Source organism: Tympanuchus pallidicinctus, unplaced genomic scaffold (genome assembly GCF_026119805.1).
Source record: "Tympanuchus pallidicinctus isolate F22 unplaced genomic scaffold, pur_lepc_1.0 scaffold20, whole genome shotgun sequence".
In the NCBI taxonomy this organism is placed as follows: Eukaryota; Metazoa; Chordata; class Aves; order Galliformes; family Phasianidae; genus Tympanuchus; species Tympanuchus pallidicinctus.
Window position 1 is genome coordinate 9,891,606 of NW_026294722.1, and position 17,129 is coordinate 9,908,734.

Genomic DNA, 17,129 nt, shown 5'->3' on the forward strand with positions numbered 1-17,129 from the left:
AACCGGGCGTCTCAAAATAAATGAGGGCTATTAGGTTTACTACAACTTAACAAATAGAGACAAATAACCCAAACGCCAGAGAACAGTTAAATACACGCACCGACACACAGAGCTGAATTCCCCGCAGCCGGGAGCCGCTCAGCTTTCCTTCTGCCGCTCCTGAAGAGTTTGGCCCCGAAGTGCCACAGCGGCGGGACGAACCGCTGCCATCCCACAGCGGCGGCCCCGCTGCAGTTTTGCCCCTTTTTGAAACTTTCCCAGCGCAAACATCGGGCTTTGCCCCCCCAGGCGCCCCTCCGCAGGGCTCTGCGCTCCAGCACCGCGATCCCGCACGGATGCGATACGCGGAGAACTCTTTATCCCCGCGCTCCGACTGCCTCCGCCTTCCCCTCCGGCTTCTCTCGGCCGTTCCTTACGGCTCCCGCAGCAACCTCAAATATCCCCGCACCGCGAATCCTTCTACCCGTTATGAACGGGGATGGCGGGTCGGGAGCCGACAGCAATGCACGCACCGAGCGCGGAGCGGGGCGGGGGGAGCCCGGGGAGTGGGGGGCAGCGCCGGACCCCCAGCACCCATCCCCGCATCCAGAAGCAGCTCCGCTTCCGCACCGCCCGGCAAACGAAGGGTACGAAACAAGGCTACAAAGTGCCAACCAACAACGGCAACAAATAAAAAAGCGCACGTAAACCGCTCCGGGCGAAACACTCCCGGAGGGAAAACAAGAAAACAAACCGACAGCTCCGAACGCGGCCGAACCGAGCGCTCCACGCAGCCCCGGGCGCTCCCTCCGCCCGCCCGCAGCGCTCCGGGTGGCGGCCGCGGGCCGATGCGTGGCGGTGCGGGGCGATGCGGGCGGCCCCGTCGCCCACTTTTCCGATCCCTTCCCGCCGCCGCCGGCACTTTTCCTCCCACCCGGCGAGAAGTTGCGGGACGAGCCAAGCCCGGGGTTGGGGGGATGTTGGGGAAGGGAGGGGGGGGGGGGGGGGGGATCGGCCCGCTCCTCGCCCCCTTACCTTGTTGCAGTGATAATAATCCAGCGGCCCCAAGCAGGGGGGGTCAGCGCCGGGCAGAGAGCCCACGGCGGTGGGGGCGGAGGGGTAAAACCGAACGTCCATGCTGGGGCTGCGGGCGGCGGCAGGCGGGGGCTCCAGCGGGCATGGACCCGGCTGCGGCGGCGGCGGTGCCTCTGGCGCGGGGGGCGGGGAGAGGGCGGGCGGCGGCGGCGGCGGGGGGGCGGGCGGCGGCCCCCGGCCCGCCCCGCTCCGCACCGCCCCGCAACGGGGCCGCTTTGTTCGCGGCGGGGCCCCGGGGAGCGGGGTGCGGGAGCGGAAGGTTCGGGGCTGCCGCACGCGGGAAGGGTCGGGGCAGCGGATCCCCTCTCGCCGGCGGTGCTGCGGGGTTTGCCCTCCTCCCGGCCGGGCGTCCCGCAGCCCGCGCCTCCATCGTCCCGCCTCCTGTTCCCGTGCCTCCCGTCCCGCCGGTCCGCTCGGAAATGGCCCCAAAACCGACAGCTCGCTCTCGCCGGCTCTGAACTCTCGGCGTGCCCTCCCACCACCCTGAGCCTCTGACATCAGCCCCGCTTCGTTCCCCCACGGGCCCCGCGCTGCCCATCCCGCACCTCGGCAGATCCCGCTGCCGGACGAACGTCGCCCCTTCGCGCTGACGGCCCTCCATCCCACCGCCGCTCCGTGGGGCGGGCAGCCCGGGGCTGTACAGCGCCTGCACGGAGCGCTCTGCGGCGCGGTGCCGTTCCCGGAGACCATAATAAGCCTCCCGTGTGAGCCCACGCGGATTGGACTGAGCCGAAAGTGTCGCTTTTCTGGCGGTCCGCTGCTGGAAATTGCCTTTTTATTTTCTCCATTTCTTTCTTTCTTTCTTTTTTAAACACCGTGGCTATGAGATACTGTTACAACTCACACCCTGCACGACTCCGGGCAGCCCCGCTCTGCAGCTGAAGCACCGAGCTCAGCAAATGCACGGCTCTTCCACAGCCCCTCGACTTCACAGCCTTGGCCAAACCCTGCCGAGCTGAGGAGGTTTCGAGGGAACGTCAGCTCCAGGAAATCGGTGCTTGTTTAAAAATCGTGGCTCCCGTTTAAATGAAAACCAAGCGTTGAGCCCTCCATTGATTTGAGGAGAAAGATCGATTTGGGCACAAAAACGACTTCCTCTTCACTATGATTTTTTCAACCTTTTGGAGCACTGAGCCTGGCAGGGAGCTGCTCCCAGGCCTGCCAGCCAGAGGTGTGATGGGGACAAGTGTGTGTGTGTATCAGCTGCCCCCTGCTTTCACACGCCCTGGAGGGGCTCCTTCTCCCCCACCTCTCAGCAAACACCGCACAGACATCCCAAATTCTGGGCCCCATTGTTTCTGTAAAGCCCCCCCAAATGCAGCGACTGCATATTGCAAAGTGCAGAGAGTTACAACTGAGTGAGAGTTGTTGAAATAAAGGAGCGAAGTGTATTTTATGCTACATTATTCTAGCTTGTTTATCCACAAAATTCAGTAGTTAGTAAGCAGCCTTTGAGTCATTAGTACGAATTAGCAAGGTTTTACTGTATTATTATCTTTATTAATTATCATAATCATTAAATTTCATATTTTGTAAAGACACTGGTAGCAGCATTCCAGTTAAGACTGAATTGGTGTTTTTTTTTTTTCACTTAAAGTGGGATTAATTCTGTTGATTCCTGTAACAACTAAAGTGTTTTGTCACTGAATGCTCAGCACTGCTTCTCTTGCAGTCCCATTCCAACCACCTTGAGGCACACCGGTTCCAAATGCTGCTCCTTCATTGGTCTGAACTGCTTTCCTTTCTGTGCTGATGTGGGACCTGTGCTATAGAACCTGTCCCCTCAGGGACCAACAGTGCAGAGCTTCCTCCTGTGGGGAGGAGGAGGAGGACGTGCTGTGTGTGCTCCTGCCCTGGGTTATATCCCAGCAGATCACTGCTGATGCTCTGCTTGGGCAGCCCCTACCTGCAGCCTCGGCTCACCTGCAGCAGGGGAAGCACCGTGGGGCTGAGTCCCAGCCCCATGGGATGGGCACCCACAGTGCCCATGGGGATATCTGTGGCCAGGGCTCAAGGTGTGCCTCTGGGTGGCTCAGCTTGGGTGCTGTCCTGCACAGGGAGAGCTGGGTGCCCTCTGGGATGGGACACGGGGGACAGAGCCATTGCAGCCTCAAACAGGACCAGAAAATGAGCAAAGCCTTCAACGTTGGGCCAAGCCAAAGTGCAGGAGCGGAGGGCTGAAGAGCAAACAGATCTGGGCTGGTTGTTCACAGCACAACAAAGCCTGATATTAGAGCATGGCCATGAACAGGCACCGTTCTCTTCGTTCTCCTTGCGGCTGACTGCTCACCAGGCCCAGGAGGTCTTTGGCTGGGCTGCTGAACCAGGAGCTGCACACATGGCAGTTCTGATTTCATGCCTAACGTTAGCGCTGGGACAGAAAGAGCAGGGTGATTACCTCAGCAATCCCATTTAAGCTGCACTGACTCTTCACAAAGCAGAGAAAACTCTACAGTGAGTATTTCTAAATATGAAGCTAAACCTGAACAATCTGAATTTCAAAGGTTTGGAAGCTGGGAAAGGACTGAAGTGATCAGTTTTGCTCTTTGTTTCAGAGCCGTCCTCCAGCGCCCATCCCTCTTTTGAACACTATGTTTTAATTCGTGACATGCCAGCAAAAAATGCCTGCTGAAATCATTTTTAAAGTAATTGAGCACTCTGCAGTTTCGTTATTGTCAAATACTGGTATCCATTTTCCAAGGTGTTATGCAATGGTATGTTGGCATTTTAGTCCCACCCCCAGTTTACGTCTGAGGGCGATTTAATTCAGAGCTGCGCTCTGCGTTTCTGCAGGGAAGTGTTTGGATTCAGCAGTTCCATTGGCCATAAAAGTGCTGAACAAATGGATAAAACCGGCTGCCAACGAACACAATGCAAATGTGTACATTAAAATGCAGCGAAAGTGGATTAATTAAATCCACATTGCATCTGGATTCACGCGTAATGCAGAGCAGAATTCAACGCGAGAGCTTCCCTTGGCTTTGAGCTGGGTTTGGTTGGAGGTTGTTGGCTGGTTGGTGCTCGCTCAGCCATGCTCAGTGCCACCCCCAGGTGAGCTGCATGTGACCCACAGCTCCAGGGTACAAATCTAGCATTGCACATCATTTAAAACTGAACGTAGAATCGCAGCTCTGCTAACAAAGCAGATGGTATTAGGCCTTCTTTCTGGCATTGGGTTTTGGTACCTGTCCAAAAAATCTTCTTGACATCCTTTAAACGCAGCTATTTAACCACCTGTCACTTTGCTTTAGATGCCCATTGAATTTCTGACAGGAAAAACATTATTTTGTCTGCGCGTTATTTCGTGCCACAAGAAACGCAGCACATGTACAGCAAAGTTTACTCATTGTGTGAAGATCTATTTTAAAAAAGAGGAGAGTTGTTACACGCTACTGAGGCAATTACTCCGTAATTAATGTCACTGATGGGATAAAACACTGCAGAAGCCCAAACAGAACCAAACAAAACTCTCTCACATGTGGCAGAGAAGAGCTGAGGGTGCTGACGCATCCACTCGCATTGCTCTGCTGCCTGAGTGGCACCATGTGTGCTGCTGTCACACACAGCCTGGCGGATGCTCGGCACTCAGACCCCATCCTTAGGGGCAGCAGCAGCAGCACAAGGTGTGGATGGGAGGGATGGGAGCTGGGAAGGCACCGGGCTGAGCTGCAGCAACAAGTTTAGGAGCTGGGATGGGTAAGGAGACACTTCATGCAGCAGGAGGATGCTGCATGGTTTGTCAGCAGCCCTGTACTTGTGGAGATTGAGGTGTTACTTCTGCTGACACTTTTGAGGGGAACCCTTCTGCAACAGCTCTTACACTTCCCTCCTTCAGCTCTACCACTTCAGCCCCCACCCAAAGACACCCTGATCTTCCCAAAGCTTGGGTGACCATCAGAGCCCTCCTCACATTGTGGGGCAGTGCCTCAGGAGGAATGCTCCCGTCAGATGCAGCCTTGCTTGGAGAGTCCTGAGATGTGAGATCTGTGACAGATCTCACGTCTGTCCCAGAGCTGTGTGACCCTCTGGGGACTTGGTGTCCTTGTCCCATTCTGTTTGTCCTCCGCCCAGCAGTGCTATGTGGGAGGAGATGGTGCAAATGGCCAGAGATGCTTGTGGAAACGTGGGGCAGGTTGATAACATGGGTACAAAGGTGAGTTATAGTGTGGCCATGTGATGTGGCTCCAACTCTGCATGGGGATGTGGCACCGGAGCCACTGTGGGGCTTCGAGCTGCCCCTGCCCAGCTCCCACCTCAGCACACTGAGCATCGACTCGCCACGTTTATAATTCCTCCAGAAAAAAATGTAAGCTTTCCTCAGGCAAACTGTAAGCAAAGACATGAACTGCATCCAGGAGTGTAAATACAGGCACTGTGGTGCACAGATGGACTTCACAGATTTTACCCAAAGTAGAAGAGGAGCCGGCAGCAGCCCCAGGGCAGCCCAGGAGTAGGGGAGGTGATGCTCTGTCCCTGTGTGCTGTGAAAGCATTCAGAGCAATCAGTGATCATTCAAACCTGTGTGCCAGAGGAAATGAATCCTGGGTGCCCACCCAGCACTGGCAGGAGCACCACCCAGAGATGAATTTGGTTTCATAGCTCTAATTATACTGTGCAACAGCTGAGAAGAAGCATTGCTTTCGATTTCAAGGATGTCACAGACTGTGACCAGCTTTAACAGTTTCTTCAGTGTTCTTCCTCCCAAAGCAAAGGAGTCATTTCTTATTACTGCACTTTGAACGAATGTCTCAGGCTCTGAAAGTGATGCAATTGAATCATCTCGCTGGTTCATCGCGGGGGGTGAAGCCCACACTCCCCTCCTCTGCCCAGAAAATTAATCTTTTTGAGAGCATCTCTGACTCTAAATGCAGCAGAGTGATTTTTTGTTTTATACATCATCTCCCGAGCTTGGAACAGTTGGTTTGTTTCTCCAAACTTACTCAACATTTTGGCAGTGGGAGGGAGCTCCTGCATTCACCCTCAGCCCATGGAGAAGATAGCACCCGGCCTTCAGAAACCAAGTCCTACAAATGACTTTCCTTGTAATCACACCCATGGCCATGCTCATGGACACCTCCTACCTGAGAGCTCCAAACTTTAGGAATCAGAGCTAAAATACCTCCCAGCTTACACTTGCTGTATGCATTATATTACACTTGTCCAATTGCAGAAAGTGAGCTTTGTAGAAACGAGTGTTAATGGTGGTTGGTGTGTGCTATGAGCTGAACCAAACCAGTAATGGATTCTCACTGCAACGGCAGAACTGGAAGCTCCAGCAGTGCCAGGCAGGGTAGGTGTGGGGGATTATCATGGGTTAACCCCAAAGCATCCTCTGTCTGCACAGAACTCTCAGCTAGGTTTCAGGTTACTCACTGCTCTCCATATCTTCACATAATTACATCAGTCAGGAAACAGAGACCCCCTTTCAACTTGAAAACTGAAAATGCCTCATTTTGAAAGTGCTTAAATGAGATATCATGACTATTTCCAAGCTGCTCCTCCACCTCCCTTTCTCTTGAAGAACCCACTGGCACAGTCAACACAGCTCACAAGTCTCTTAACCCTCTGGGCTTTCTGGGAAATGCAGTTTTCCCCAGTAACCTCCTTCCCCCCCTTCCACTGTCCAAGGATGAGCTGCTCCAGCTGCAGAGCTCAGTTCTCATCCCCACACCTCCTGGTGAGACCTCCAGACCTCTAACTACACTCCCTCCTCTCCAGGCTCTGCCCAGTTCTTCCTCCCCTCCCCACTGTCCCTGTCCTGATGCCCTTTCTGCCCTAACTGCCCCCCTGTGCCCCTTGTTCCTGCCTCTCTCTTTGCACACCTGGCCTTGAGCTTCCTCTGGGCCAGCATTTCTCCATGGCTATAGAAGGCCATTTGCTGTTCTCCCCCCATATAATAAATCAGACCTGGAACTTTGATAAAAGGAATACATGTCACCAGAGTTGGCAGCCTTCCCTTTTCTTCCTTTCCTAGATTTCTGCAGGAAACTTGTGCAGCGTGGATGCTGAGGAGCTCCTTCCACACTAGGCTTTTGCTTTAGCTCTTCGTCAGCTCCATCCCAACTTATGCCATTTTACCTCTATTTCTCTGTGAAAAACCAGAAACTCTGTCCCCAAGTAAGGCAAGAAAGATGCCATCAGTGTGGACCAAGCTGGCTGAGCTGTATCAACAGTCCTTCTGTCTACAGCTCATTTTCTGACTGCTCTAGGAGAGCTTGCTCTGAGACAGCATAGAAGAGGACTTCTGGGCTATGGATGATGAACATCAGACCCGTGGAGGGAAGTCAGGTTGAGGTTTCAGTGAGCACTGGCTCCATTCAGCATGCATGTGTGCTCACTGACACAGACATGCCCCCAGACTTGGTCCTCACTGAGGGTGTGAAGCTTCCAATTGCTCCTCTTCCAGCTGCTGATGGATGGTGCATGTGAGTGCAACAGGGAAAGGAGGGCTCCTGTTGGGAGGGATAAAGGGAGTCAGTCCCACACAGCATCCAGAGGAAGCAAGGTTTTGCCACATAGGATGCTTTTAATAAAATGCCGTTTAAAAGCAGTGCTGGAGGCATAATGGCTTGTGGTTGGTCGATGATGGCTTTGTTGTTGGTTTTGTTTGTTTGTTCATTTTCTTTTCTTGCTGCTGTTTTTATAATTACATAAAACAGTTTGTGCAAGCTAGATGCAAATTAAAGAAACGTTCCCATTGCAACCTGTGGGCCCCCAGGCTCGGGGCTGGATGAACTCCAGGGCTGTCACACTGCTCCTGGCCTGAGCCCCACGATGCAGAGCAGAGCCCATGTCACCCAGAAATGGGTGCTTTTCCCCCAGTCTCAGGAGGAGTCCTGAGATCTCACACAAAGCCCCGCCAGCTGACTGGCAACTAAAGAAAACATTGATGTAATACAGAGAGCAACGAGGAACCCAAACTTAGCACAGTGATCATTCTGGCTGTGTTTTCGCTTTCAGCAGCTCTGCTCTGCACTCTGCTCTGGTGTTGGTTGCATTCACAGGGGCCACGCAGTGTGTGCAGGGAGCACATTCTTCCCCTGTGCTAAGAATACTTCCCCACAACACATGAACCAGCAGACCTCTGCAGGGTGAAGCCCACTCACACAGTGCAACAGCTCTGCTTGTTCTTTTTGCCCCATTATGCCGAAAAGGAGCCCCAAAAGTCACTTAAGGATGCCTGGCTTGGTCACAGAGCTGTGATGAGTGAGTGCAGTGGGAGCTGGAAGGCATAAAGAGAAACCTGCTCCATCCACTGAAATTGCAGTAACAAAACTGCTTCATCCAGCCTGTTTCTAACATGAGTTTCTGCAAGCAGCTCATTTCAGCAGAAGGTTCTTACACTCGTGGGCCTTTGTGCTGTGAAGTGCTTAGCTGCAACGCTGCCGTGCTTGGCTGTGGGCACTGACCACTCAATGCAAGTTAAAGGCTAGCAAACAGCACCCAGCAAACTCAGTCTGCTTAAATCCTTTCTTTTAATTTAGTATACACATAGATGTTAGTGGTGGTTGTTTATTTTATATATATATGTGTGTTTTGGAATTTTTTAAATTTATTTTAAATGTTTTCCCTCCCAGATCTTAACTAGGAGCTAAAATGAGCTGACAAAATATTTCAGGTAATGATATGAGACCCACGTGATTCTCTTCCCTGACTGATCAGGCAGGGCTCCCAGTCTGGCTAATGGGGACTATCCTGCTCCAAGCACCCATATCAGCATCAGACTTTTGAGATGCTGAAGACATGATGAGAGGAGGACGTGAGAATGATGGGGGAAAAAAAAGATGTGTACAACATTTAAATACTAGATTTTATCTGGATTTTTTCTTTTTCTGGTCACTTCTGCCCTTCTTTCAGCTGAATGCAAGTTTCTGTGATGGTGGTGTGGAAGTGCCACCCAAGTAACTGGGGAAGATTCCACAGCAGGGGGGATCAGGGGCAAGAAATGCAATGACTGCAAGGCTATTGGAGAACTGGAAAACAGAGCTGTGTAATGCATCATCAGAGCTATGAGCTTCTCCTACAGGGAGAAAGACTAATAGGGCAGCTAAATACAGCTGGATTTTGGCTGCAAGGAGAAATTCCTGAGGGAGTTCTGATACAGACCTCCCAAGTCAAGAGCAGAGTGGAGAAAGATGCTCAGGAACAACCATTTATTATCTCTTGTAATGGAAAAGCCACTGGGACCTGAATGAAATTATCCATAAGAAAGTAGTTGTCCGTCTCATAGAAAATTAAATTGAGGAGCTCATTGCCATAGGGTGCCGTGGGAGCAAACATACAGGTGGGTTTAGAAGAGATAAGTCCTTGAAAGCAATCAGTAGTGATGAGCTGAATATCGAGCTTCAGCAGATCCCCCTGTTCATATTTTCCTAAATCTGAGGTAATTGCCCAGGTTGGGGTCACTCAGCACAGCCTTTGTCTCTTCTCCACTTTCCTCTTCTCCACTGCAATGGGGTGACGGGTGATGCGGGTGTTTGGGAAACAGTTATGGCCCTAAAGTGGTGGATCCAGTAGGGTGAACAGGGCTGCTATGGGCCCTGGGCACAGAAAGCAAATGAGAAATGAGACCATCAACATGAGCCAACTCCAGGAAGCACATGGCCCTGCACCGGGGTATTGATTGCATTTGTTTGTTTCAGAGTATGAACAGCATCTCAGAAGCCTCCAAGCAAGATCATTCATTGACTGGCCACTTCAGCATTACGTTGGAAGTGCTGGCTCGGCTCGGCTCAAGGCGTGAGTTCTTTGCTCAGAGCTGCACAGTGCATGCTCTGCTTTAATCCTGGCGTGCCATCCCAGCTGAGAGCTGTTTGCCACACAGTGCAGTGCTTTGGGAGCTCAGGCAAGACAAGGACTCCCAATACACAGCCATTACCTGAGCTACAGACGGTTCCTCACTACTGAAACAAAAAAGAAAACAAAAATCTGACATCTAAATCACTCCTCTGATATTGAGAGCAGTTGGGTGTCACGCACAACCTCTAAGCTGCGGAATAAACAGACAGCAAAACACACACAGAACTGAGGATCCAAGACGAGACTTAAGCTGGGCATGTGGAGTCGTAGGAATCTTTAGATTTGCATATACAATATTGAGATCATGAGAATGTCACATTTAAATGCAAAACTCACGTGTCTCATGAATAAATCATGAGCGGTGGTGAGGCTGATTTATTCTACCCCCCCCCCCCCATCCCTTTGCAATTGTCATCTCCCCCTCCCCACCCTCGAGCTGATGTGCAGAGCAGGCTATTCCCCCTTCCCCAGGAAACACGCTGATAGATGAGACTTGATAAGGAGCTGAAAGCTCGTCCAAAACAGAAACATGTGCATGCGCTTCTTGTTTACACTTGGCGAGGAAGTAAAGACGCATCATTTCCTCTCTCTCTCTTTTTTTTTTCCCTTCTTCTTTCTCAAGAGATACCTTAATACCATGGCAACAGCCTTCAGCCCTTTTCTTGTATGACACAACCAGATTTGAAAAAGGTTAGCAGTGTGTTGTAATCAAATCCAGGCAGGTCAATCATGTAAAGAGATGACTTCCCATGCTCCGTGGGATAATGAACGAGCAGATCACAGAGGTCTCCCTTGCTTCCTTCCTCTCCTTCTCCCCTCACCACCCAAAGCACGGGGTATTAGCATTTCTCTCTGGTGACTGAAATGGAAGCAAACAATTTCCAAAGGTTGCTGGAAAACAGAGCATTGATGAGACAGATGCAACACTCAGCAAGGTGTCCAACATGGACACGTTCCTCGCTGCACCAGAACGAATAGGGAGGTCCTATGTACAAAACATAACCCAACCTTGTGCAAAACAAAACCCAACATGGCCATGCTGTGAAGCACACCATCTCACAAACTAGGCAGGGCTCTGCTTCCTCATGCTACCTGAGTATCATTTCCAGGCTTAAGATATTATGCCAATTTCACGCTTTGAAAACAGCAATTCAGATCTCATTAACGTCAGGATGGTTTGTTTTTTTGTTTGTTTGGTTTTTTTTTTACAACACTTTCTAAAAATCGGACATTTAGGGTTCATTCAAATGAACCCTAAATGGATATTCTGACAATTTGTTTGAGAAAAGAGAGCTTTGGGATGAAGTTTGATCAGAACAGGGGATGTGCTATCTTGATCAGGAGGAACACTGGAACACAGGGCATGGCAGCCCCTCATGTGCATCTCTTCCCATATCTCCTGCTGAAGCAGCTCCATGTGGCAGATATAAAGCCTTCATTGACTTGGGAACTCGGACCTTAATTTTCCATAGCCAAGGCTGGGTGTCTTGTTCATTGATATTCAGCCCCCATTGGTGAAGGTGCAGCTCTACTGAATGTGGCTTGATGGAAGTGACTTCATGGTCAGAGCCATGAATAAAGCAGCAACAGGGCATGATCCCATAGAAATGATCCCAGTGGTGTCACTGGACAGGTGACAGTGGTTTGGGCAGAATTCTGCTGCCTCCTGAACAGGACCAAGGAGGAATACACTTGTCCTCCTTCAAGGCCAGGTTGGATGGGGCCCTGGGCAGCCTGGTCTGGCATTAAATGTGGAGGTTGGTGGCCCTGCCTGCGGCAGGGGGGTTGGAGATTCACGATCCTTGAGGTCCCTTCCAACCTGGGCCTCTCTGTGTGATTCTGCTCCTTGTGGCTGTTTCTCTACTGAGCACCACATAAGCAGTCCAGTGGCACTGGGTTTGTCCACTGGCTGTTTTTTGACATTAATTCCAGATTAATGTCCAGCAGGTAATGGAGAGAGGAAGAAGGGAACCCCTGGGAGATCCCAGAACCTCCAATTCTAGAATTAACCTTCCCAGTGTATTCAATATTTCGTGTTAATCAATGCAGGTTCTGCATGCACAGCTCATGGCTGTGTGGTGGGGCTGCATGCTGTCACAGATGCTATTTTTTCACCTTAAAAAAGGATTGAAATGGCCACAATGTAAACGGGCAGCACCTTTCTCCATCTGAGTAACGTTAAAATATATATGTTAAACCACATCTCAGTTTTGCTCACACACTTTTCTATGATTTCAACTCAACGACCTCCAGCTGCAGATGCTGACCAAGCAAAAACTCCCCAGCGCGTTTGCAGCCCAATTGCACTGGGTCAGTTCACTGCATTAGACCCGAGAGGTCCGTCCAACCCCCTGGACAAATCTTTCCAGGTAATACAAACATGCTGTGATGGGAATTGCACTGAAAGGCTGCTGAATTTGCAGAGTTAAGTGCTCAAGACCACTTGTGCATCCTCATTCAATCTTGCTGTGAACACAGCTATGAGAAATCTGAATGCTAGCTGGTAAAGCAGGCAGAGCTTTAAAACAGTGGTGGGACATGCTGTTGGTGTGGTGAGTTGGAACCTTCAACCTAAGCTCACCTGCAGCTTTCTCATCTACTGGAAATTTTCAAGGCCTGGTTTTGATTTAATTTAAATCACGAAGATGTTAACTTCCATAGAAAGACAATACCTAAAAGGAGGAAATTCAGAGTGAAGGAGCCTTGGAAAAGCACGTGACACTACTTCAGGACAAGTCCTTCTAGGTAACATACTTTGTTCAATCTATAGTAGGGAAATATCTATGAAAATTGCAATATTAACCAATGCTTGAAATTGAAATTCATCATTTTATTTTGGAACAGCTTATCTGTCAGCACTGGATCCGAGTTCTGTGTCAGAATTTTTTTTTTAATCATTTCTTCTCAGCAAAGGATAAGAATGGAGAGCGTGAGAGGGATTAGGATGAAACCATTGCAGGCTCGATAATGGCAGAGAGGTTTTTAAAGATTGACTTTGAAGTGAAAAATTAAGCAAACCTTTAGAAAAGACTTCTCAATCAGAAATGGGGTATTTATAAGAGGCATCCATTGTAAACAACTGAAATAGCTAAATGCCAGCCTGAATGCATGCCATCCATCTCCAGGAACCTGGAAAGCAGAGTTCATTTTTCTTCATTTACATCTTAAATTTAATGGAGGCAAAGGAGAATTGCTTGGTGCTGTGTGAAGGTGGGCACAGAGCAGGCTGGTATCATCTCTCCCATCCTGTACCACGGCATCTCTACCTGCCATTTATCCCAAGCTGCCTTCTCAAAACTGCTGTGGAAAAAAGCTGATTTCAGCCCATTTCCCCCATCACAGGCACTGGGATGGAGAGTTTTTGAGCGCTGAGAGGCGCTTTGGCTCCAGGTGGGCTTTCCATGCTAATCAGATCTGCTAAGTTGGTACAGACCAAGGCACAGAGCCTTGCTCAACCAGGCTGTGGGGTGGGGAGACAGATAGCCTCAAGGGTAGCAGCTTACAGAATGCTTCTAAGAGGTTTATAACTGGGCAGCTCAATGGGACAGAATTTGTTTGAGCTTCTAATCAGATGTCCAGAGCTTATTGAAAAACTCGTCTTCCAGTCCCAAATTATCTGCAAACATTCTTAATTTTTCAGTATTAATTTATCGTGGGACTAATAATAGTAGCAGATAGAGCTCTGCATACCGGCTGGAGGAATTCTACTGATCCATTAACTTCAGAGAATAAACAATTTATACTGCTCTTAAGAGACCTCTTCCCTTTCCATCATTAGCTTAAGTTACAAAAGTGTTCCTCTCAGCTGTGCACCTTTCAATTCGCTGTCTCTTCTCCCTTGTTCCTTGCAGCCAGGCAGGGCCATGTGCTCCCCAGCAGCAGGTGAGCACGTTGGGTAACACAGTGATAAAAGCTCCTACACAAATCCCATTGCTCTTTGCTTCCTCCTCTCTCTTGTGCTTAACGATCTGTTGCCTTCTCACTTCGGTTTGGTGCTCTGAGTAACTGCTCTACGTGAAGTTTATACAGCTTAATTAAAGAGATTTGGTCATTTTAGCTTTATTGCTTCCTTCTTGTTATCCTCACCTAGAGCCAGCAGTTGCTCCTGTTTTGCTTGAGGGAGCAGTGCTGGTCATAGGCAGTATCAAAAGTAGTAGACACAGGGAAGCACTTGTATGCACTTAAATTTAAGGTTAAATCACACTGATTTCAAGGAACACAACTGTGAAAATCCTGTTCTATGTCAGACTGATATCCTGATTATGAGATCTAACAGAGGTGGTGGGAGAAGCTGACCTGTTTCGAGCTGTCCTCTGAGAATGAGCATCACTCGCATTTGAATACCAGGTACATCCCCAACTGACCCAGCTGTGGTTTCGGGTGCAGTGTAAATGCCCTTTGCTAATGCTGCAGTTTGGCCTTTTCCCCAGCTGGAAATTTTAATTTATTTCCCTGAATTTTAGCGTGCTGAATCCCTATTCAGCTTTGTAAGTAATTATTTTGTGAAAGCATAAGGTATTGTGAGACCCACTAACAGATGCTCTGCTGTTATTTCACATCCACCGATGGCACTGAAGCCTCTCAGGCATTAATGAGTGTTGTCTCTGAAGGGGACTTGTAAGCAGCCGTGTGGGATGGAAACAATTTCCTAGGCTTGATCTGTCAATAGATGCAAAAAACATCCCTGGTATCTACTCCTCCCTTTGGGTTGGCTTCATCCTCCTCTCCTTTCATAGGATCACTACATCAAAGATGTGAGAGAAGATCCCAGCTAGGAGTGCTCGTTTCCAATTCAAGCTCAGGACAAATGAGAGGGATTTCCAACAAAGTTAATGACAGCAGGACCCACAGGCACCAAAGATGCCACTGAGCCTCACACTGCAGCGAGCTCCGAGGCTTTTTGTATCCACTGCAGCAGGGTGGATGGGGATACTTCTGTGCCTGTGTGTTTGTGCTCTTCTCCAGCTCTCTGATTTATTTAGCAAGCTCCAGTTTCCCTGGTTCCTCCAACCAAAGAAATCCACTGATTGCCCTGTGGGACCAGCACTGATGTCACGATTGCGGGCGCTGGGGGTTAGACCATCTTTGCTCAGAGCTGAGATCATGAAATGGTGTAATTCCCTCCTGTGGTTGTGCCTCTGTGCCATCACTGGCGAGGAATCTGGGTCCCTTCTCAGGATACAACTGGGTTTTAATTTAATTAAGCTATGTCAAAGCGACCCAGCCATGCTACTGTACCACTCCAGTTCTGCCCCAAAGCAGCTAACAGAGTGATTCACTGCTCACACTCCCAAGGAGAAGGGACAAAAATTATTTTCTCCCTCATTTACAGAGTGAGGTTTTGGTATTTCAGCTTTTCAGAACTGATTTTCTGAATTGAAAACCTGCTGAAGAGCCAGGTGTGAAGTGAAAATTCACAGCAACCACAGACCTTCTTAACTTTATCAATGCCTTTTGCTTCCTAACTGCCAGAAAGCCACAGCTCCAGCTTACTACTTCCTTTCATTTGCACCTTTTGCATAGATCTGCAATTGCACAGCACGATGTTTTGAACAGAGATCATTTTACCCGAAGACCATATGACCAATGCCCATTTATTTGGGAGCAGAGGGGAAGATGAAGGTGGTCAAAGCATCCTTGTTTGCTCATGTCCCTTCCAGTTGTTTTCAAAGCCTCTGCTGAAGCTTCTGTGGTGGGATACAGGCCAGGAGAGAAGCCAGGTTGATTCTGATCCCTGCGTGTCCCCTTTTCTTACTGAGCCCTTGCTCCCTTGGCACAGTGCTGGCAGGATCTGGGTATGTCTTTTTGTACCTGAGGCTCGTTGGCTTTAGGGCCACTACACCATGGGCCTCGGTAGGGCTGAGTGCTTTTACATCGAGGGGACAAATCTGGTTATGGTTTGAATCCATACCTCACAGTTTCACTTCCATGGGTGCATTCACAAGAGAAGATTCTTCCAGTTGTATTTCAGTCTCTGCACATTGAACCCTGCCAGAGGGATGGGCTGGTTTAAAACCACAACACAGTCATCCCGTTCATCCCCTTTGACTGTTTCCTGGCCAGAAGGTGATTGTTACCCAGAGGGATGCTGCTCCTGGGGACCTTCAGGATAAGCTCACCACGGTTCTAGAAGGTGTTGCAGCACCACGAGGCCATCACTGCTCAGTGCTGGGTCGCCCTCAGCTTCAGCAATGTGATCGCACAGCTCGGTTCGACCTGGGTGCTTCCTTTTGATGGGGTTGATAAGGCAAACAACATGAGCTGCATTTGTCTTCGGGGTTGAAGTGACTGGATTCAGCTCCCTCCTTCCTGCCTGCTCTCCCGCGGAAACCAGGCAATTGTGATTTATCTCATTTTAATGTACTCTCTGCTGAGGATTTCAATATGATTATCCCTGAGCTCTGGCCGACCACTTCTAGCCTGGATCCTTGGCCTTCTCCGTTCATGAAAGGCTGCTTTTAGCTCTCTGGCCTACTTTTAACCTCAAAGATAATCTCTCGGCAGCGCTTGGCCTGCTGCCAGCGGGATTAAAATCTGCCCGGGTTATTTACTCTCCTAATGAAATGCAATACACCCAAGAATATTGGTTCTAATTAACACCCCGTCCGCAACATCTCTCCCGAGCTCTGATCGTTAGGAAAAAAATCCACCCTCTCCCAGTCACCCTGGCCATTAGAAAGGAAACGGCTTTCAGTAGGTTTTTGCTTTTATTACTTGCAAATAGTTCTCTTCCCAAACTTCATGCTGGCTCGCTCCTTGTTCCCTAAGCTGAATTGCTGCCAGGAGTTGTCTGACACTTTAATTTTATTTAGGTCTTGGCTGAAGTTTGACTTGGGTGAGGCTGGGAAGCTGAGCGTGCCCTTTGGCCACCGGCTGCAGGGTGGCACAGGCATGGCAGGAAAGCACAGATCCCAGTGGTGGATGTTGTGGGCTGGCTTTGGTTTGTAGGGCACCAGAGCAGTCCTCGTCCTTGTGGCTGAGTGCAGTCTGATGGAGGAAGAAGGCTCTTAGGATGCTTTGACAAAGCCTAGAAAGCCTGTCTTTACTTTTCGCTGTCGCAGCTGCTGATAGAACACTAATATATTCGTAATTCGAAGGAGAATAGCTCCAAATAAGCACTGCAGGCTCTCAGAAGCCCTCATCTGTGCTAGATTACGTCAAGGGCTCTTGAATTAAACAAATCTGAAGTTTCTAGGCCAAGCCATATTTGAGATATGACATGAAATAGCATTAGGAGATGCTTCAAACACTCTGAA

At 49.7% G+C, this 17,129-nt stretch overlaps 1 protein-coding gene across 2 annotated transcripts in view; it reads right to left on the reverse strand.

The window, feature by feature from the left end:
- Positions 1 to 1,178, reverse strand: part of TOX2 (TOX high mobility group box family member 2) — a 111,587-nt gene extending 110,409 nt beyond the window's left edge. For both annotated transcript variants that reach the window (XM_052684135.1, XM_052684134.1), the window contains exon 1: positions 1,015 to 1,178. In XM_052684135.1, coding sequence (XP_052540095.1) covers positions 1,015 to 1,116 — 102 coding nt within the window. In that variant the 5' untranslated portion in view covers positions 1,117 to 1,178. The remainder of the gene's footprint in view (positions 1 to 1,014) is intronic.
- Positions 1,179 to 17,129: the final 15,951 nt, after the last annotated feature.